Genomic DNA, 21,706 nt, shown 5'->3' on the forward strand with positions numbered 1-21,706 from the left:
GGCGCCTTCGGCTTTTCCGTAACTTCCAGGAGTTCGGCCACCAGGCGTGGGCTGGGTAAGTGCGCCCAGGTGGCCGTGGTTTCTAGTGTCCCCTGGCCACCTGGCGCGCGCTGGTGTCTGGGGTTCGTAGCTGGCTCTGCCCAGCCTCTCTTTTCCTCTTCCGTCATTAAGGCAGCGATAAAAATCGTCCCTACCCGTCAGGGTTGCTGTGGAGACATCTGATAGGGCATGCAGTAGGCGCTCAATAAACGCTACGTTCCTCCCATTTCCTGTGCAAACCTGAGGCTGCGGTCAGGCTTTGGGGAATGAGGCCAACCTGTCACCCAGGGTGATCTGAGGACTCGTGTTTAGTTCTGTCGGCCTCAGTCTAACGGCCGGTTGAGATGGGGCAAGCGGTCCCCTCAGGGTTGCTTTGCCAGAAGGCTCTCTGGTCACCGCGTGCACTGGGCACCGAGGGCAAATGGAAGTTCCCTTCCTGGCCAGACCTGGGTGGACTGCGGGGGCGAACAGCCCCTTTTCTGCCTAGCGGCCACATCTGCCCTAACTTCCCAGTGTCCCTTTATCCTGGAAACGGAGGCGGGCGCAGGATGGCGCTGGGGGTTCTCCCAAGTCGGGAGAAGGTCCTCTACCGGCCCCTTTCCCCGCACTTGTTTAGAATCAGAGTCTGGAGACACAGAAAGGGAGACATGGGACGGGGAGAGAACAGGGGACTGGAGGGTTGGGGCCTCTGGAGCCCTGCATAAGGTCAGAGAGGGCGTGGTAGGGCAAATCAGTGCCTCTCTCCGGCTTTCTCTCTGTGTCTCTGTCTCCACTTCTCGGAGTCTCGCCTGTCTGCGTTCCGTCCCCCAGCTCCACCTCCCCCGCATCCGTCGTCCCTCCCCCGGGTTTTTGTCACCGGACCTCGCACTTCGCCACCGCAGGCCTCTCGTCCCCGCGGGGGCGCACCGCGCTCGGAGACCTCCAGCGGGCCCAGCTCGACGTCAAGATGAGGAGGGAGGAAGGCGGGGCCAGAGGCGGGGGGGGGCGGGCCCGGAGCCCGGGAAACCGGAGCCCGGGGCACCCCCCTCCGGCCCCCCTCCCGCGCCCTGTGGCTCTGGGGAAGGGAGGCAAGCGGGAAGTGTGCGCAGAGTTCCGCGGGGCCCCGCAAGAGGAGGCAGGCGCAGAGTTCGCCCCTGCGCTGCGGACCGGAGAACGCTCGAAGCCCTGCCTGGGGGTTCACCGGGAGGGCAGGTGTGGAGTCAGCGCTGGCGGCGGCCGCCGACACCTCGGGCCTGGCGAACAGTGCACGCCACAGCACGGTGCAGCTGTCCCCATGCGCGTCCCTACAGCGCTTGGCACCCATGCGCTCCACTGCAGCCCGCCGGGCCCGGCCCCGGCCCCCTGCCCTAGCACTGCCCCACGCGGGCTGTGAGTCCCTGTTCCACTTCTCCTTCAGCGACGAGGACACCTGTTGGCACCCTCCAGGCATATCTGTCAGGTGGGTGGCCCGCAGCCAGTCCCGCCACCAGAGGGCTCTGGCTGCGCTGGTGGGGTAGCCCAGTTTGTCTTGGGGAGTCTCCAAAGTGGTTTTCAGGGTCTGCCTTCAGCCCCACCCCTTTCCCTGGCCCTACAGATCTGGGTGCTGCTGAGGGCTTCCTGCAGGTGGTGGCTTAAAAAATGGGTGAGGGGTCCTGCCCCTTTTCTGCCTGCCCAAGATAGGACCCCTTCACCTTCTTGGTGCCCCTAAACTTGGGCTTCTGGCACTCACCATGGCAGCAAGCATGGGTGTCCAAGGTCACCTGGGCTCCACTCCCTGGCCACTAGCCTCCAGCCAGGTCCTTCCAGCCTTACCCTTCCTCCCTCCTTGCTGGGGTTGCCAGGCTGAAAACCAAGCTGGGGTGGGGGTGGGGAGAAGGTTCCTGCTAGAACTCCTGTGGGGGTGAGTAGTTAGGATCCCCTGGACAGTGCTGGGGCAGAGAAGTGGCATTTAGGGTCTCAGAGTTCTTAGGATACTCCAGCCATGTTCTTGGTCCTCTCTACCAACTCCTTCAGACACCTGGACACACACATGCTCCCCAACATGGACATACACACTCCACATACACAGCCACACGTGACACGAACACACCCACGCACAGGGCACTTGGGGTCACCTGATGTTTAGTGTGCTAGGCATGGGTCTCCTGGCTGGTGGGGACACAAAGAGAACCCCACAGTTGACCCATGGCCACAGTGACACACAGACCACGGTAACCCCAGCCTCACACAGTCTTGTGTACACCGCACTGCCTGCGGGAGCACACTCTCACCGCAGCACACACCAGGCTGGATTCCGCCTGCACACAGCACACCTGATACCCACTCAGGAGTCAGGGACAGTCACAGTGCGTGTGCAGCACACAGGTACACCCTCACAGAGTCACAAAGACACACAGATCCATGCAGGCACTGTGAACAGACCCCACTCTCACACACACACACACACACACACACACACACGCACATGCACACGAACAAATCCACGCAGATACCTCTGTGAACACAGGTGCTCCTGAACACCCGCCTCCGACTCACACTTGCATGGACCCTTCTCGTACACCCAACCCCACTAACAGCCGTGTCACCTGGCACCACGCGCCTGCTTGGCAGACACACACCAGTGCCCGCCCTCAACCTCTATGTGACCTTCACAAAGCAAATGCCAGGCCTTTCCATAAAGGCTGCCTAGCACCTCCTACAAAGGAGTCGGATAGAGTGGGGCAGAGCCTGGGGAGACATCAGGCCTGCTCCGGGGAGATGCACATGCGGTGATTTAGCGTGCAGCTTTGTAGCCCAGCTGCCCAGATTCGAATCCTTGCTCTACCGCCATCCAAGTTATTCATCCTCTCTGCTTCAGCTTCTCTCTGGAAAGTGGAGATGAGTGTGCGTGCCCAGCACAGTGCCTAGTGTGTGGCACCTAAGAGCAGTTGGCTACTTTCATTGTCCTTATGATTTTTACCAACTGGGGCATGTCCCCTTTCTTTGCTACTCCCCACCCCCGCCCCAGCTTGTTTGTTTCTCATTGACCCCTGCAGCAGAACTCTCTGAAGCCTGGATCTGCCCCTGGACTGCACAGTCCCCCAGAGGCCCAATTTGATGCTTGGAAGCCCAGGTGGACAGGCCTAGAGGCCCCAGAGGAGTGGAGGCAGATAGCAATGTCGCCTGAGAATGCCATAGTCAGCCTGCCTGGGGAGAGCCTTGGGCCCATCCTTTTCCTTCTGATGGAGTGTCTGGGCATTTGGCTGTGATGTCAGGGCCTCCTGGATGCCCTTGTCTCTGGTTTGTGACTTTGGGTCCATTGGGACATCTCTGGTACAGCCTCTAGCCTCATTTTGGGTCACCCTGAGCAGCTGCAGGCCAGGGAAGGGTGACACCCCACTGCCTGGGGATCTGATTCTGGGGAGTAGCTGAGACCCCTCATTCTCAGGCTGCAGTTCAACAGGCTGAATCCCCTTCCCTCTGCCCTTCCACAGCCCAGGGGATGTAGCTCCTGGAAGCACAAACAGCAGGGCCCCAGAGAGCCTCTTCCCATCCTGGCCTCTGGGCTCCTGCTTGCAGTGAGCTGAGTCCCCTGGGGTTTTAGTAAGCTGCCTGAGATGATAGTTGGATGCTCTCAGGGGGCTTGGGTCTCACCTTCTCTAAACTGCACTTCAGTTCTTGGGGCAGGGGAGGGGTCCTACCTACATAGGTACGGCTCACTCCCGTTCCCAGTGGCACTCAGCAGAGCCAAAAAGAAAATCCTTGGGAGACAGGACATGGTTCTCAGGTATGGAGGCCACCAACCCCTCCCAGCCCCTCTGTGCCTCAGTCTCCTCATTTTACAGGGATGTTAATGGAACCCAACTCACAGAGTTGGGGAGAGACATAACTGGATTCATGTGCATAAAGCACCTCGATAATGCCAGGCCCACAACGAGTACTCAGTAAGTGTCTTGTTACTACATGCCCAAAGGGTCTGACCTGGAGCCCCATACACAGCAGGAGCTCAGTACACGGGCATCAGCATCAAAGGCCCAAGCTTGTGATGAAGTATTCTATCATAAGGTGTGTTTTTAAAATTTATTTAAAAGATTAACATATATTAAGTGTGCCCTTTTTAGTATACATCTATACGAAGTTTGTTTTATTGTGGTAAAATATAAATACCATAAAATTTCCCATTTTAACCATTTTTGAGTGTACAGTTCAGTGTCATTAAGTACACTCACATTGTTGTGCACCCATCACCACCATCTGTCTTCAGAACTTTTTCATATTCCCCAAATAAAACTCTGTCCATTAAATACTAACTCCCCATGCCCCTCCCCCAGCCCCTGGCAGCCACCATTCTACCTTCTGTCTCTATGAATCTGACTCTCCTAGGGACCTCATGTAAGTGGAATTGCACGATATTTGTTCTTTTGTGTTTGGCTTATGTCATTTAGCATGTTTTCAAGGTTCATCCATGTTGTAGCATGTGTCAAAATTTCTTTTTAAGGCAGAATAATATTCGTGTGTGTGTGTGTGTGTGTGTGTGTGTGTGTGTGTGTGTGTGTGTGTGATTTTTCTCCATCCATTCATCCGTTGATGGACAGGAGTTGTTTCCACCTTTTGGCTATATTGTGAATAATGCTGCTATGAACATTGGTGTACAAATGACTGTGTGAGTCCCTGCTTTCACTTTTAGAAGTAGAATTGCTGGATCACATAGTAATTCTATACTTAAATTTTTGAGGAGCTGCCAAACCGTTTTCCACATTGCCTGCACCATTTTTACATTCCCACCAATAATGCACAAGTATTCCAATCTCTCCACATCCTTACCAACCCTTGTTATTTTCATTTTTTAAATAATAGCCCTCCTTCACACCTGTTAGAATAGCTGTTATCAAAAAGAAAAGAAATAACAGGTGTTGGCAAGGATATGGAGAAAAGGGACCCCTTGTACACTGTTGGTTGGAATGCAAACTGATGTAGCTACTATGGAAAATAGTATGGAGGGTCCTCAAAATTTAAAGATGACCCAGCAACCCCTCTGGGTGACTATCTACCCAAAAAGTTTGATAACATTTACTCATAAAGATATAAATACCTCTATGTTCATTGCAACATTATTTACAGTGGCCAGGACATGGAAACAACCAAAGTGTCCTTCGATAGATGATTGGATAAAGACGACGTGGTACATATATACAATGGAATATTACTCAACCATAAGAACAGATGAAATACCGCCATTTGTGACAACATGGGTAGATCTTGAGAATATCACGCTAAGCAAATAAGTCACAGATGGAAAAGGTTGAGAACCATATGATTTCACTCACATGTGGAATATAAAACTGAAAGTAACAAACAAACAAAAACTCATAGACACAGATTAACAGTTTAGTGGTTACCAGAAGGAGAGGGAGGGAGGTAGATAAGGGTAAAGAGGGTCAAGTATATGGTGAGAGAAGGAGATTTGACTTTGGGTGGCGAACTCACAATGCCATATACAGATGATGTATTATAGAATTGTACACTTGAAACCTATATAATTTTATTAACCAATGTCACCCCCAATAAACTTGGTATAAACAAACAAACAAATAATAATAGGGTATGCAGCGGTATGGCACTGTGGTTGATTTGCCTTTCCCTAATGGCTAATGGGGTTGACCATCTTATCATGTGCTTATTGTTCGTCTGTATATCTTCTTTGGAGAAATGTGTAAGTCCTTTGCCCACTTTTTAATTGGTTTGTTTGATTTTTGTTGCTGTCATTAAGTTTTAGTTCTTTATATATTCTAGATATAAATCCTTTTTCAGATATGCGATTTGCAAAAATTTTCTCCCATTTTGTGGATTGCCTTTTCACTCTTAATTGTATTCTTTGAGACACAAAAGTTTTTAATTTTGATGAAGTCCAATTTATTTTTTATTTTGTTGCTTGTGCTTTTGGTATCATCCAAGAAATCACTGCCAAATCCAATGTTGTGAAACTTCTAAAAGTTTTATAGTTTTAGCTCTTATGTTTAGGTATTTGATCCATTCGGGGTTTCTTTTTGTAATTGGTGTGAGATAAGGATCCAACATCATTCTTTGGTATGTTCGTAACCAGTGTTCGGCATGATTTGTTGAAAAGACAGTCCTTTTCCCATTAAATGGTCTTGGCACACTTGTCAAAAATCATTTGACTATATATGTTAGGTTTTATTTCTAGGCTCTCTGTTTAATTCCATTGGTCTATATGTCTGCCTATGCACTACCACACTGTTTTGGTTACTGTACCTTTGTTGTAAGTTTTGAAATCAGGAAGTGTGAGTCTTCCAACTTTGTTTTTCTTTTTAAAGATTACTTTGGCTATTCAGAGTCCCTATAGATTCCATGTGAATTCTAGGATGGACTTTTTTTTTTTTAATTATTTCTGCAAAGAATATTGTTGGATTTTGATAGGGATTGCATTGAATCCGTAGATCGTTTTGGGGTAGTGTTGACATCTTCACCTTAAGTCTTCCAATCAATGAATATGAGTGTCGTTACATTTATTTGTGTCTTCTTTAATTTCTTTCAGCAATATTTTGTACTTTTCAGTGTACAAGGCTTTTGCCTCTTTGGTTAAGTTTATTCCTAAGTATCTTATTTATTTTGATGTTATTGTATGTGGAATTGTTTTTGTAATACCCTTTTTAGATTGTTCGCTGTTAGTGTATAGAAAAGCAACTAATTCTTCTGTGTTAATTTCGTATCCTGCAACTTTGCTAAATTCAATTATTAGTCAGTTCCATGAGTTTTGACACATGTAATATCATCACTGGCTTCTTTCTCTTAGCCTTCCTCCTCGGGTTAGATAATTTACTAAATTTACTAAAAACTCAGGAAAAGTTTACAAACTAGGTTACTGGTTTATTATAAAAGATATAACTCAAGAATAGCCAAAGAGAAGAGGTGTATGTGGGGGAGGGACATGGAGCTTCCTGGCCTCTCCTCTTCCATGTGCCACTCTCCCGCTCCTCAATGTGCTCACCAACCCAGCAACTCTCTGAACCCTGTCCTTGAGGGATTTGGGGGGGATGTTTTGTTCTGATTAGGTAATTGGCCATTCCATTGGTGATTAACTCAACCTCCAGCCTCTCTAGACCTGGAGGTCTGGGAGCGGGGTTGAAAGTTACAATCTTCTAAAGTTACATGGTTGTCTCCCCTGGCAAGCGGCACCCCCATCCCGAGACTATCTGGGAGTCCCTAGCAGACAGTCATCTCATTAGCTTACAAAAAAACACCTTTCACTTCTGAGATTCCCAGGGTTTTATGAACTGTATGCTAGGAAAACAGGGCAGAGACCAAATACGTGTGTGTGTGTGTGTGTGTGTGTGTGTGTGTGTGTGTGTGTGTTTTCTTTTCTTATTGCCAAATAGCATTGCTTGGTGTGGATCTGCCACAATTTCCCCGTTCACCCATTGGTGCGCGTTTGGTTTAGTTGTTTCCAGTATTTGGTGATTATGAACAGAGCTTCTATAAACATTGGTCTGCAGGTTTTGAGTGGACGTATATTTTCATTCATCTTGGGTTAATACATAAAAGTGGATTTGTTGAATCGTACAGTAAGTATGCATTTATTTGCATAAGAAACTGACCAACTCTCTTCTAGAGTAGCTGTACCACTTGGTATTTCCAGCAGCAGCGAATGAGGGCTCCAGCTGCTCTGAATCCTTGCCACCACTTGTTATTATTGTCAGTTTTTATTTGTTTCTTTGTTTTAGCCATCCCAGTAGGTATGAAGTGATAGTTCATGGTTTTAATTTGCATTTCCCTAAGGACAAATGATGTTTCCTGTGCTTATTTGCCATGTAGATATCTTCTCTGGCGAACTGTCCAAACTTCTGCTCATTTTTTAATTGGGTTGTTTGTCTTCTTGTTATTGAGTTCTGGGAGTTCATTATATATTCTGGATCCAAGTTCTTTGTCATGTATTTTCTCCCTGTCCATAGCTTGTCTTTTTATTCTCTTGATAGTGTCTTTTTTTTTTAGAGTGTAAGTTTTCATAGTATTTTTTAAAGTTTTTTGAAGTTTGTTTTTAAAAGAAGTTTAAATTTTTGACTATGTAAAATTTCAGGTTTCTTTCCTAAAATTGGTCTGTCTGGTTACTCAGGGCCCCAACCCTACTCTGCTTTTAGTGTTGGCTGCCTGGCTCCCTGGAACATTTTTTCTAAGGGGAGGAATATGCTCTGATGGGGTCAGGTAGGCAGAGGACAGAAGTTAACATTTTGGTCTCAGGAGTCACAAGACTTGGGTTCAAATTCTGACCCCACCATGGTCTTGCTGTGTGACCCAGAGCTGATCATTCTCCTCTCTGTACCTGTTTCTTCATCTGTAAAATAGAGTTAATGCAGTTCACTCCGCATTCCCCCTCCCCAGAACTAGCCTAGAAAAAAAACTCATTTTTTTCCCTCTGTTTATGGAAGCTGGTATCACTGTCCTGGTGATTTCAAACTTATTTCTTAGCAGAGGGACTATTCAAATATAATCTTATGCTGACTCGCAATAGGTAGACCAGGAAGGGGAGAATTCCGTTTCCTCTCGCTACTTCCTTGTACCCCCAGGGCACAGCCTGAAGTCTGCTCTCCAGTCTAATATCCTCACTTTAACAATGGAGTAACAGACCAGAGAGGGCAGCGGCCTTCCCAAGGCCAAATAGCACGTTGCGGACACACAATTCCTGCTCTCATCCTCAGTTCTCCATAGTGACTGTCCTGCTGAGTCCATTTCCTAGGTGGCTTATGTGGGGCTGGTTGACTTAGAATTACCAATGTTTTTTGAGCTCTGTGCAGGGCATTGTTTTCAGCATTTAACCCCTGTTAATACTGGTCACCTGGAGGCGGTGGTTGTCCTCATTTTGGAAGTGGCATAGCCATCATCTCCCTGCCTCATCCTGAGAGTCTTGGTCTTGCCAGGGCCCGCAGGCTGGGACTCCACTGTCTCCCCTCTCTGCAGCTCTATCTCTGTCCTAGTCTGTCTGTATCTCCATTCCAGCCACATCAGCTTCCTTGCTGGCCCTCAAACAAAAATTAAATCCTGCCCCAGGGTCTTTGCACTTGCTGTTCCCTCACCTTTGAGTGCTTTCCACCACCTCTTGACCCGTGGCCTGCTCCTTCTCATCTTTGAGGTCCTGCTCAGATGTCACCTCCTCAGACAGGCCTTTTTTAACCACAGCAGCTAAAATCATCTCTCCAGTAACTTGCCAGTCATCTACCTAGTTTTAATTCTCTGCATGGCACAATCCAGTTCATGTATTCATTCATTCATTCATTCACTCATTCATTTTATGATTCATCCAATAAACACTTATTGACTACCCTCTATGTGCCAGGCCATGATCTTGGCTCAAGGGATACCAAGGGGTATAGCAGTGAACAAAGCAGACAAAAATCCCTGATATTCAGCACTTAGTTTGGGAAGGGAAAACAAATAATAAAGAAGTAAAACATAGAATATGTCAAGTAAGTAGAGTTTTTTTTAAGGAAGAGAAATAAGAAATATTAGGCCAGGGGTTGGAATTTTAGATGGGTTAGTCAAGGGAGGCCTCCCTGAGGAGGCAACATTTGAGCTGAGGCTTGAAGGAGGTGAAAGAGGATCCATTGGAGATCTGGGCAGGGGAAACAGCCTGTGCAAAGGCCCTGGGGCAGGACCGTATCTGGAATGTTTAGAGAATAGTGAGGAGGCATTGTAGCTGGAGCAGAGTGAATGAGGGGCAGAGTGGGAAGTCACAGGGCAAGGAGCCCTGTGGCCCATAGTGAGGACTTTGGCTTTTGCTCTGAGTGAGCTAGGGACCTTAGAAGGTTCTGCGCAGTAGAGGGATGTGACCTGACTCAGGTGTTCACAGGCTCCCTCTGTCTGCTTAAGAGGGGAACAGACTGAGGAGCAAAAACAGGAGGCAGGGACCAGGGCCGAGGTGAATGCACTGATCCAGGCAAATGATGAGCGGGGCTGGCCAGGGAGGAGTGAGAAGTAGACAGATCCTGAATAGATTTCGGAAGCAAGCCTGATTTTAGTTGCAAAGAGAAGAGTAGAGCCAAGGAGGATCTCACAACTTTTGGGGTATACATTGTCGCTAGTTAACCTGTTTATAGTCTAGCCTTCCCCATGTCATCTCCGTGAGGGGAAGATCATGGTCTGTCTTGGTCACTGCTGTGTCTCCAACACCTGCAACAGGGCCTGGCTCACAAAGGCTCTCAGTAACTGACCTCTGCAAGTCTTTGTCTCCAATCTCTTTTGAGGTGTGTGTCTTTCTTTAATGTCTTCTATCTGCCGCCCATCTCTGCCAGGAATTCCCTCGGCCCCCTTGTTCCTCTTAACCTCCCCAATGCCCTCTCAGCCCCCATAACCCCTGTTTCTGCCTGCCCCTGCAGCTTCGAGGCAGAGAATGGGCCTACACCCTCGCCCGGCCGCAGCCCCCTGGACTCGCAGGCGAGCCCGGGCCTTGTGCTGCATGCTGGGGCGGCCACCAGCCAGCGCCGTGAATCTTTCCTCTACCGCTCAGACAGCGACTATGACATGTCACCCAAGACCATGTCCCGGAACTCGTCAGTCACCAGCGAGGCGTGAGCATCCCCTAATCCCACCTGCTACCTCTTCCGGGCCTGGCCCTACCACAAGCTGCCCTTCCCAGCAGGAGGTGGGGCACTGCCCAGGCCCCCAGACCTGTCCTCCCCAGTGAAGGGTAAACAGCCCCCTTCCACCATCAAGAGCTTGGTCCCTTTATAGCAAGTCTACCCAAAGAGTCCCCACCCTATCTCTGCTCCCCTGCAGCTACACTGAGCCCTTCCCTCAGGCCCAGCTTCCACCCATGTCCATATAGTCCCCACCTGCCCAACCTACCCATGTGCTGTGGGGGCCTGGCCCCACTTCAGCCTGTGTCTCCAGCAAGGAGGGAGCATCCCCGCTTGAGCCCCTCCCTGCCACTGCTTCCTCCCCGTGTCTGCCTTGGCTGACCCCTCTTCTTTTCCTCCTCCAGCCTTCCCTAAGCCCCCTTATCCTGACCACCTGTTGAGGTGTGAGCACCCCCCAGACCTGCTCAGCCCCCTCCCCTCTTATTGGATCTTCCAGCCCTGCCCTTGGCCATCAAGGCACCCACCTCAGTCCCCTAGGCTCCGCCCCACCCACTGCCCTCACCAGGCCCAGCCCTTGTAGCGCATCTACCACCCCACACACCTGCCTCAGCCCATTTCCTTCAGGACCAGCCCCTGCCGCATGTCTACCTTTGTGAGGAGTAAGTGCCCTCTCCCCTGAGCCCACAGAGCCCCTACTGCCTGTCAGCCTCCCTGGGCCCAGCTCCCGGAGTGTGCACCCTAGGGAGTTGCTTCTCTGGCCCCCAGCTTCTCTCCTCCCAGGTCCTTTGGCATCCTACTGAGAGGCCCTCTGACCTGCCCCTGTCCTTGATTATAGGCACGCCGAGGACCTCATCGTGACTCCATTCGCACAGGTGAGACCCCTCTACTAAAGGAGGGAAGGGGCTCCAATCCTCCTCCACACTTGGGGATGGGGGCCCAGCCCCATCCACCCTGTCCTCACTGCTGCTCCCGGTCCCAGGTGCTGGCCAGTCTCCGGAGCGTCCGCAGCAACTTCTCACTCCTGACCAACGTGCCCATTCCCAGCAACAAGTAAGTCGAGGCTGGACCCCAACGACCATGATCATGAGGCTAAGCACCCCTAGGTTCCACTCTCAGTTCTGCTGTGTGACTTCAGGCAGGAACTTGTACTTGACCTCTCTGAGTCTCTGTTCAGGCAACAGTTCCCTCTGAGCCAGTAAACCATTGTAATTCAAATTCCTAAGACACAAAAACTTTTATAAATACAGACCGAGGGGTCTGACACAGGGTTGCTGACCACCCATAGCCTCACAACCTCCCCTGCCCTCATGCCAACTTGCTGGGCAAATAGCATCCTGTGGTGCCTCTGTTCCCCCTCCATAAAATGGGGATTTAATAGTGCCTCCGACAGATAGCTGCTATGAGGAATCCAAAGATGATATATAGAACATTGCCCAGCACATCATACGTGCTCGCTATATAGTAGTGGTTCTCATTTCGGGTTGGGTGTGGCTGAGAGCTGCTGGTCCCTCGGGAGTGAGGGATCAGAGCCACCTTCAGAAGGTTCAAGGAATAAGGAGGAGGGATGGTCAAGAAGCAGGAACTTTGGAGACACATGACCTGACCCTATAGCTGCTCAGCCATGGTTCACAGGAAGCTGGTTTACCTCCTTGAGCCTCAGTTTCCTTGTCTGTAAACTGGGTTCTTGTGGGGCTCTGTGAGAGGCTATAGGCAGAGTACATGGCAGCATGTCTGGGACACAGTGAGTGATCAGTAAAAGGAATATCCACTATTCATGGAGAAGGGGTGGCAGGGCTCTGGAGGAGCCAGGGCTGGCACTGGAGCCCCATTTCTTTGCAGGCGGTCTCCGCTGAGCGGCCCAGTCCCTGTCTGCAAGGCTACGCTGTCAGGTACCTAAGCCCGGGGGGAGTGGAAGGGGCCCCTCTTACTGCCCTGGTGAGGGTCCCTGGGGTGGTTGACCCCTGGGGTGGTTAACTCACTCCCCTTTCCTAGCAACCTACTTACCTAGTAGACCTCCATCACCACGGGCTGGGGCCTCTGGGGGTCTGCCTGTGGATCTTCTCAGTCACCTCCCCTGCTGCCCCTTCTCCAGAGGAGACGTGTCAGCAGTTGGCCCGGGAGACATTGGAGGAGCTGGACTGGTGTCTGGAGCAGCTAGAGACCATGCAGACCTACCGCTCAGTCAGCGAGATGGCGTCCCACAAGGTATTTGGGCGCGGTGCTGTCGGGGTGGGGCCCATCCTTGGATGGGGTCTATGGGGTGAGATCAATCCCTGGGCCAGGCCAACGCCTAGGCGGCAGCTTCAGGACTTTGTAGCTTCTATAGGTTACGTCTCCCAGGGCCAAGGGAATCTGGTGTGTGTGAGTGTACGTGTGTCTGGCTACATGTCTGTCGGTAGACAACCATCTCTCTTGCGGAGGGGTCCTATGCTTCTATGGTCTATAAGTGTGTTATCTGTGGCGGCTGTTGACTTGTTGGCTACGCATTTGCATTGTGAGGTGTGGCTATGTTCTCAGAGGTTCCATCAGGATGGCTATACAGATGTGTACATGTGGACGGTGTGTGAGTATGTACAGGTGATTATTTGGGACTGCAAGTGTGTGGGGCTGTACCAGAGGGGTGTACATGTCTGCAGGTGTGAGTTGGTCCAGGTGGGAATGTGAATGTGAATCTCCATGTGTTTGTGACTATGTAGGTATGCTTGCAGGGCTTCTGGGGAGAGTGCAAGACTTCTATGTACAGCTGTGCAGTCTGTGCACTGCACAACTCCAGGGGGCACTATTCAGGAAGCAGGCAGTGCGAATGATGCTTCTGAGAGTTGTGCAGCATGGTGGCAGCCTCTGTGGGAGGATGCCTATCAGGAAATGAGTGTGCAGGTGGGGGTGTTTTTGTTGGAGGGGTCCATACATCTGTGGGTGGAGGTTTGTCTGAGAACATATGTCTGAGGTCGATTGTGTGTTGAGCATCTGAGAATGTGAATGTGTTTTTGAATGTGGATCTACGAGTGTGTGTCTGTGATGTGGGTATTTGTGTGTATATATACCCTTATGGATTTGTCAGGTACATTTGTGTCTAAGGCTACATGGGTATTTGTGTTTATTTGAAAGTGTGTCTACAAGTGTGTTGACTATGTGTGTGTCCAGTGTCTTGGTGTTTGTCCCTCAGTGTGTGTCTCCACGTCTGGGTGTGGATCCGTATTTTTGGAAAGGGCATGTCTGAAAGCATTTGTATCTCTGTGTACTCAACTGTATACCTGTAAATTTATTGCACATCAGAGTTGCGGCTGTGTGTGTTGGGGGCGGGGTCTATGTAGGGTTGAAAGCATTTGAGTATTTGTGTGTATTCAAGTGTATCAAGTGTCTGGCTGTGTTGGTGTGGAAGGTGTGTCTCAGAGTGTTTGTGTGTCTATGAATATGTGGAACATCTGGATGTGTGTCTTTGTCTCTGAGTGTGTCTGTGGAGCGGGCATATCCCCTTGAGGGGGTGTGTGCCGCCCTGCCCATCCCTAGTAGTCCTACCTGAGTCCTGGCTGAGGTCCGTGGGCTCCAATGCCCCTTTAACGCCCCCCCCCACAACCCCCGGCACCAGCTGACATCACATGCAGCCTGCCAGTGCTGCAGTGAGCACACACACACACACACACACACACACACACACACACAGGCGCATACACAGAGCCAGAGCCTCCAAAGCCACCTCCTGGGACCCTAGCCCTGTCCCCCCATGGGCAGGGGTCCCTGGCCGCCTCCAGCCGCTGTTGTGGAGGGGCCCACAGGGGCCAGGGGCTGGCAGACCATGTAACCAGGGCTGCCACCGGGAGCGCGGAGGGGAAGGGAGCCCCCAGCCCTGCTGGGCCGGCCCAGGCCCCTCCGCGGCTCCCCCTTCCACTGCCCACCCACCCAGCACCCCACCCCCACCTCAGACGGTGGCTGTTGATCCTGGGACTCCCCAAGCCCAGCCTCTGTGTGCGGCAGCCCTGAGCGGGGCCAAGACTCCAAGATGCCCTTGGTGGATTTCTTCTGCGAGACCTGCTCCAAGCCGTGGCTGGTGGGCTGGTGGGACCAGGTAGGGGACCTCGGGGTGGAGAGTGGGCAGCAGACCAGGCTGTGGCCCTCTGACCTCTGACCCCCGGTCTGGACTTATGTGTGCAGCTGTGCACGTGTGTAGCCTGGAAATGAATGCTTACAACTGTGTGTCTGTGTGTGGCCCAGGGCTGGGCATAGATAGCTGGGGGTCTCTCTCTGGGTGTGACTGTCAGCACACATGTATGTGTCTACAGTGGTGTAGGGCTGCCTGACCATATGCTCGTTTGCCTGGGTCATGGCGTGGCCCTGTCTGAGATCACATGGCTCTGATCGTGGTATATTGGGCGTGTTTGTGAGCCTAGATCTGCGTGATTTTTCTGGGGCATGTGACCCTGAGTGTCAGTGACCACCTTATTATATAGGCCCCTTGATTTGTGTATCTGGGGCTGTGTAGAACTGTGTAACACAGGAATCTGTGACTCGGTGTGCAGTTTGTGACTTTGTAGGTCCATCTTGTTTGCGTGTGTGCGTGCGTGAGCACGCATGTGTGTCTCTTTATGTGTGCCCAGGGTCTTTGGGCAGCACTGGGAGGAGTGAGCGCCCTGTCCCGGTGTGGGCTATGCGGGCTCATCCTTCCTGCCCAGTGACCCTCCTGATCCTCTGGACAGAGACGGCTCCTGCTTTGGGGGTGCTTTGGAGGATCTTGGGGGTTGGGAGGAGATGCCCTTTCTCCTCCTTGCACAATGTCACAGCAGATGCTCTGTGAATTGGCATGGGGGGACCAGGAGGAGCCCCCAAGCTTGATTCTGAGTGTACTCCCTTCATCTGGTGTCTGTCCTGCCCCTGAGGTTGGAGGATGGGGGGCTGTAATGGGAACCCCTCTCTCTTGGGTGACTGAACTAGGGTTTCTTTGGCTCACTATTCCCTCTCACTCTGGCCAAACCTTTTTTTCACCCAGAACTTTGGGACTGTGTTCCGTCCTTCCAAACTGGGCTGGGGGCTGGGAGCCAGGGCGCCTAGGGAGTAGGGTCCATGTCTGGGGAAACCCAGGCCAGGGGTAGCTCTGGGAAGGCAAGGGTTAAGGGGCATGCAGCCTGCCCCCCTTTCCCCCAAGCTCAGCAGCTGGTTGGAGGGGGAGTTGCTAAGGAGACTCCCATTGCCATGGCAACGGGATTCTCTTGATACCCCATTGGCTCCCTGTTAGTCAGGAGCCCCTCCCTTCTATAGGTATCCCTCTGGCTTCTCCTTAGGGAGGAGGGGGAGAGAGGATGGGGAGGGGAGCCCCTCCCCCAAGCCTTGGGGACCCCTATCAGAACTGGGAGAAGAGGAAGTGCTGACTCCTCCCCTCTAGCAGCCTGCTGGGGTTTCTGTTGGTTGAACAGAAAAGTAGGAGGGACTCATGGGGTTTTCAGAAATTTCTTGGGAGGGGCTGACTCCCCCGCTTCTCCTTGACCCATCATCCCTTCCTTCTTGCCTCCTTCACCTTAGTTCAAGAGGATGCTAAACCGTGAACTCACACACCTGTCAGAGATGAGCAGGTCAGGAAACCAGGTCTCTGAGTACATCTCCACCACATTCCTGGGTGAGTGAAGAGCAGCATGTGGCAGGGTACACACCTGGGCTGGAGAGCCCCCCCAGGCCCCAGGTCCTATTGCCCATCTTTGCCCAGGGACTCTGACTCTTAACTCCCCAAAGATCAAAGCCGTCATGCTTATGAGTTCCCATACTTAGGATGCCGCCAAAGCCAGTGGGACCCCATTTCCTATAGAACCAGCACAGTATAAAATCTTTCTAAACTGAAAAGCCCTTCCAAATTCAGTGGAACCCCAATGGAACTCTCAAACTCAAGACCCCAAGAAACTCCCAAACTCAAATAGGATTCTTAAACTTTAAAATGCCTCTAGGCTGAAAAGCCCCCTACTCTAGAATTCAATAAAATCTGCAAACTTGGATTCTCCCCAAATTCAGAAGACCCCCCCCAAAATTCAAGAAAGATGTCTAACCTCGGTAGGATTCTCAAACTTGAGGGAACCTCTGCCTTGAATAGTCTATAAAAGATTCCAACACTTTAAAAAACCTCCAAGTTGAAAAATTCCCCAAATCCAATAGAATCTCCAAATGCATAGGACCCCCCAAATTCAGTAGACTCTTCAAACTTTAGATACCCAGACTCAAGAGAATTTTTAAGTTTAAGAACCTGGAAGAGCTTCCTGAAATTTAGAATTTCCTAACCCGATAGAACCCCCAATACAGTAGAATACATCAAATTTATTGGAACTCTCAAACTCATGGGAACCTCCAATTCATCCTAACCTCTAAACTCAAGAGCCCAAGCTGAGGATACCTCCCACAAACTCAGGATAATTTTACCCTCACTATTTCCCCACAATCTTAAAAGAAGGTTCTGATTTCAAATGCTCCCGCCAGTGGGGGTGTGGCTGTGCCAAGTTCTGAGATCCAGCCAATGGGAGCATGGCATGCAAATGACCCCTATTAGGCCTTGTTATTGCCTGACAGGCCCCAGGTCACAATGGGTGGCCCTGGCTGGGCTCTGGAAGCCCTTAAAGCTCAGGAAAAGGGCTGCTGGGGCTGGCTCCTTAGCAAGCTGCTGTCACCAGGTGGGGGGAGGGTGTCCATGGAGCGGGAGAGACCATCCTTCCCTCCCTCCTCCCAGCACTGTCCAACCGCCCCCACCCCCAGCACTCTCAGTCACCATGAGGGTGTCTTCCAGTCCAGAGAAGTTTCCCTGCCTATCTGGGTCAGGCAGCGGCTCTCCCTAGCATCCTCACCCCACTTGTTGATTTCCCACACCACCCCCATGCCAAACCTGGCGATTGGACCCGTGCCATTCCACAGCTTTGAGCAGGCCCCTGGGTTCCAACTCCAGCCTACCACCTCCCAGAAGAATTCCTTCCTCCCCTCTGGTTTCCGGCCTATGGGTAACCAACAGCGTGACTCCCAGAAGTGGTCTGCCCTCCTGGATGAGACTTCCCAAGTGAACGGGATAAGGTCTAAAGGCCAAATAGGGAGTCTCTGTGGGGAACTCATGCTTGCCGCTCCTTCATCGTATACAGACAAACAAAATGAAGTGGAGATCCCATCACCCACGATGAAGGATGGAGAAGAACAGCAAGCGCCACGGCAGAGACCCTCCCAGCAGCCGCTGCCCCCTGGGCCTCAGTTCCAGCCCATGTCGCAGATCACAGGGGTGAAGAAGCTGATGCATAGCAGCAGCCTGACAGATTCCAGCATCCCCCGCTTTGGGGTGAAGACAAACCAAGAGGAGCTCCTCGCCCAAGTGTGTTGGGGGCTCAGTGGATGCTGGCCTGGAAAAGGACAGGGGTCTCCTGGGGCCCAGGGAAGGACTAGGCTTCGGGTTGGTTTGAGATGAGGATCGGGGTGTACAGGTCCCCTTACTATCCGAAAGTAGAGTGTTCCTATGAAACCTTTCGTAAATCGAAATGGCATAAAGCAAAGCAGCAGTTACCATTGATTTATACATATTTATTTTGTTCACCACGATCAAAACAATTATGTTCAGTTTTACACTAAGCATAACACCCTTACCAGCTTTCTTAGGCTTTTCTGATACCTTAGGATACATTTTACTAACAGATGCACAAAATAAATCAAAGTAAAACACAGATGCTCACAAGACAAAGTTCGAAGCTCTGGTGGCTGGAAGCTGAGATGCTGAGTGTGGTTCCTGGACAAGAGCTTGGCAGGGCCACTCTTGCTGCTCAGGGTGCTGCGGCCTCTACAATGGCTGCTACAAAACTAATGCTGGACACTGTTTTCCCTTTTCACCTTTTTCCTAAAAGCAAAAGACCTCTTCAGAATTCTTTTGGTTCACAAAAACAGGTCCTAATGTAAGTCTTTTGTAAAGGCGAGTGGCATAACTCGAACTTTCGAAAAGTGGAGGATACTTGTACCTGCTTTCTGAGACTTCGAGAGCAGCAGAGGAAAGAACTAAGCAAGGAAGTAGTCTAGGCTGGAGTCTGGCCTCAGCCTGACCCCATGGGGAGCTCTGGAGTGTGACCAGCACCACAGAGTTGAGCCCATCTTGAGGGAAGAATGTTGGCCTCTGTACTGGTCGGTGTCAGTCACTGGCTGGGGAGTGCCCCCAGGGTGGACGACTTCACCCCTTCTGTGTAGCTCCTGTGGTGGCAAAAGCAGTTTTCTGGAGAGTGGGGCAACTGTGGGCCTTAGAATCAAGAGTCCCAGCAGCTGGGGCTGGCAGGGGGTGAGTGCGATGGCCAGTGAAGGGGATCTGGGCAGAAGCCCAACAATGTCCACTACAGGCCAGACCTGGATTTGGCTCCTGATTCTTCCAAGAGATCTTAAGACAAGGGGCTCCCCCATTAATGTGTACAATAGATGTGACGCACTGTCAGCGACTCACTCAGCTGACATTTATCGTAACCTTCTGCGAGCTAACACTGGCCAGTGCTACATTGGGTGACCCAGTGTTTATTGAGTACCTACTATGTGCTGGCACTGTTCTGGATCCTGGAAAGCCAAGGAAAATTAGCCTATGTTTCTTTCCTCCTGGCACCCATGAGCAATTTAGTCCGGAGGGTGAGCTATACTTTGGGGTTTACATCCCAGCTTTGCCTCTTGTGAGCTGCCAAGTCTTGGGTAAGTCACGTCACCTCTCTGACGTGATTGAGTGCTTAGTGCAATGCCTGGCAGATAATAAGCAGTTAATAGACAGTGGCTGTGGTTGCTTTGTTATTTCCTGGCCCAGTAGGCCCTGGGCAGTAAATTCTGCACCGCTGAGCATGCCACCCACAGGCTAAGCAGTGATGGTGCTAACCTTCAGATCAGAGCTATGCAGGAAAGGGTCCAGAGGGCCCTGGGCCTCGCAGGCTTCTGATCTCTGGCCTCCATCTCCTCCAGGAACTGGAGAACCTGAACAAGTGGGGCCTGAACATCTTTCGAGTGTCTGATTATGCCGGGGGCCGTTCCCTCAGCTGCATTATGTACACGATATTCCAGGTAGGACGGGCTGAGTGGAGCAGGGTGAGGGCAGTGCAAGGGAGGGGGCCAGGGTAGAGAGCTAAGGGCTAGCGGGGATCAACAGGGGGATCACCTCTGCTCCACACCCGCCCTCAGGAACGGAACCTGCTGAAGATGTTCCGCATCCCGGTGGAAACAATGGTGACATATATGCTGACCTTGGAGGACCACTACCACCAGGATGTGGCCTACCACAACAGCCTGCATGCAGCTGATGTGCTGCAGTCCACCCATGTGCTGCTGGCGACGCCTGCCCTGAACGTGAGCGCCGCCTGGCCCCTTCTCCCCAGCCCATCACTCTGACTGCCCACCATCTCCGATCTCCTGCTTCTCTCTCTGACCGCGTTCCTCCCTCTGATCTTTATCTTTCCTGACCCCCATCTTTCTTGACCACCCATCTGTCTCTTACCCTGTCTGTATGACTCCCCATCTTTCTAACCACTGTGTCTCTCTGGCCCCTTCTCTCTGCCTCCAGGCCGTGTTCACAGACCTGGAGATTCTCGCGGCCCTCTTTGCGGCTGCCATCCATGACGTGGACCACCCTGGGGTCTCCAACCAGTTCCTCATCAACACCAGTGAGTGATCCTCCACGGGGGCGGGGCCTGCCGGGCTGGAGGCGGGGCCTGCACTTGCCCGCTCTGCTCTTCGGGGCAGCCCTGTGGGTCCTCCCTTCCCCTGACTGCCAGCCCCGGCCTGGGCCACAGATTCAGAACTGGCGCTCATGTACAACGACGAGTCAGTGCTGGAGAACCATCACCTGGCCGTGGGTTTCAAGCTGCTGCAGGGGGACAACTGCGACATCTTCCAGAACCTCAGCAAGCGCCAGCGTCAGAGCCTGCGCAAGATGGTCATCGACATGGTAGGCGGCGGGGACAGAGAGGGAAAGGTCGCCTTTGAAGGGTGGTGCTTCCGGGAGGTCTGAGTCCCAGATGGAAAGCCCCCCCACTCCCACCACCCCTGGGGAAGAGGCATCTTTTGGAGGGGCTTGCGAAGACAGGTTGTACCAAGTGAAAACTTCAGAGGCTCGGGTGGGTACAGCGGGCAGGTGGCAGGGCTTCAGTCGCCCCTGTGTCGCACCGTTGCTCACAGGTACTGGCCACGGACATGTCCAAGCACATGACCCTCTTGGCCGACCTGAAGACCATGGTGGAGACCAAGAAAGTGACCAGCTCTGGGGTCCTTCTGCTGGACAACTACTCCGACCGCATCCAGGTGCACCCCTTGTGTGGGCCCTCCCCCGCCCCTCCCGCCTTCAGGTCTGGGTTGCCGCCCCCTCTCAGCCTTCAGCTCCCTTGTTGCGGATCTTCCTGTCTGTTTTTCTCTCTCTCCCCTCCTATCTTCTGCTTCCAGCTCCCATCTCTCTTTCCCATCACCCCCAATTCTTCCCTTTCTTCATCAAACCCTTCCTATCTCTCCCTTCCCCTCTCCCCCACCATCTCCTCCTCTCTGCTGCCCCACCTTCCCCTCCCCTCTGTCCCCCATTTCTCCCACCCCTTTCCATCTCCCCACACCTCTCCCTACTCCCTCTTTCCCCCTCCCGGTCTCCCCTTTCCTCTCCTCCACTCTTCTCCCTCTTTGTTCCTCCATCTCTCTCCATCTCCCCCCTACCCCTTCTCCCCACGCTTCCTCCAAGGGGGAGGTAAGGAAGCCTGAGGCCTCAGACTGGGTCAGGGGCATGGCTTCTGAAGGTCCCCTGCCCCGTGCAGGTCCTACGGAACATGGTGCACTGTGCAGACCTCAGCAACCCCACCAAGCCGCTGGGGCTATACCGCCAGTGGACGGACCGCATCATGGCCGAGTTCTTCCAGCAGGGCGACCGTGAACGTGAGCGTGGCATGGAGATCAGCCCCATGTGCGACAAACACACGGCCTCGGTGGAGAAGTCTCAGGTACCGTTTCCAAGTGCCAATGGAAGGGAGCAGGCCAGCCTCCCACCCCGTCTTGGCCTGGAGGTCCTGACCTGCCCCTCCACAATGTGAAGTCTTAGTTTGTTTTTTCCTTTTCTAGCTTGATGGGAAATATGCAACATTTTCTTCTCCACAGAACAGCCAGACAGCCTCTGGGCACACCGACCT

The 21,706-nt window shown here is 52.0% G+C and overlaps 1 protein-coding gene across 5 annotated transcripts in view; it reads left to right on the plus strand.

The window, feature by feature from the left end:
* Positions 1-21,706, plus strand: part of PDE4A (phosphodiesterase 4A) — a 43,250-nt gene that overhangs the window by 17,390 nt on the left and 4,154 nt on the right. For 2 of the 5 annotated variants that reach the window (XM_011380265.2, XM_011380264.2), the window contains 13 exons: positions 10,386-10,577; positions 11,422-11,458; positions 11,566-11,636; positions 12,426-12,475; positions 12,679-12,791; positions 16,101-16,194; positions 17,687-17,910; positions 19,512-19,610; positions 19,728-19,892; positions 20,107-20,206; positions 20,336-20,490; positions 20,721-20,843; positions 21,338-21,520. In XM_011380265.2, the coding sequence (XP_011378567.1) occupies positions 10,386-10,577; positions 11,422-11,458; positions 11,566-11,636; positions 12,426-12,475; positions 12,679-12,791; positions 16,101-16,194; positions 17,687-17,910; positions 19,512-19,610; positions 19,728-19,892; positions 20,107-20,206; positions 20,336-20,490; positions 20,721-20,843; positions 21,338-21,520 (1,606 nt within the window). Of the gene's footprint in view, positions 1-6; positions 56-1,218; positions 1,478-10,385; positions 10,578-11,421; positions 11,459-11,565; positions 11,637-12,425; positions 12,476-12,678; positions 12,792-14,493; positions 14,653-16,100; positions 16,195-17,686; positions 17,911-19,511; positions 19,611-19,727; positions 19,893-20,106; positions 20,207-20,335; positions 20,491-20,720; positions 20,844-21,337; positions 21,521-21,706 lie in introns of those variants that run through there. The other 3 variants (XM_011380268.2, XM_011380267.2, XM_011380266.2) reach the window with 3 other exon arrangements.

The sequence above is a fragment of the Pteropus vampyrus genome, unplaced genomic scaffold, assembly GCF_000151845.1.
Source record: "Pteropus vampyrus isolate Shadow unplaced genomic scaffold, Pvam_2.0 Scaffold391, whole genome shotgun sequence".
NCBI classification, from domain to species: domain Eukaryota; kingdom Metazoa; phylum Chordata; class Mammalia; order Chiroptera; family Pteropodidae; genus Pteropus; species Pteropus vampyrus.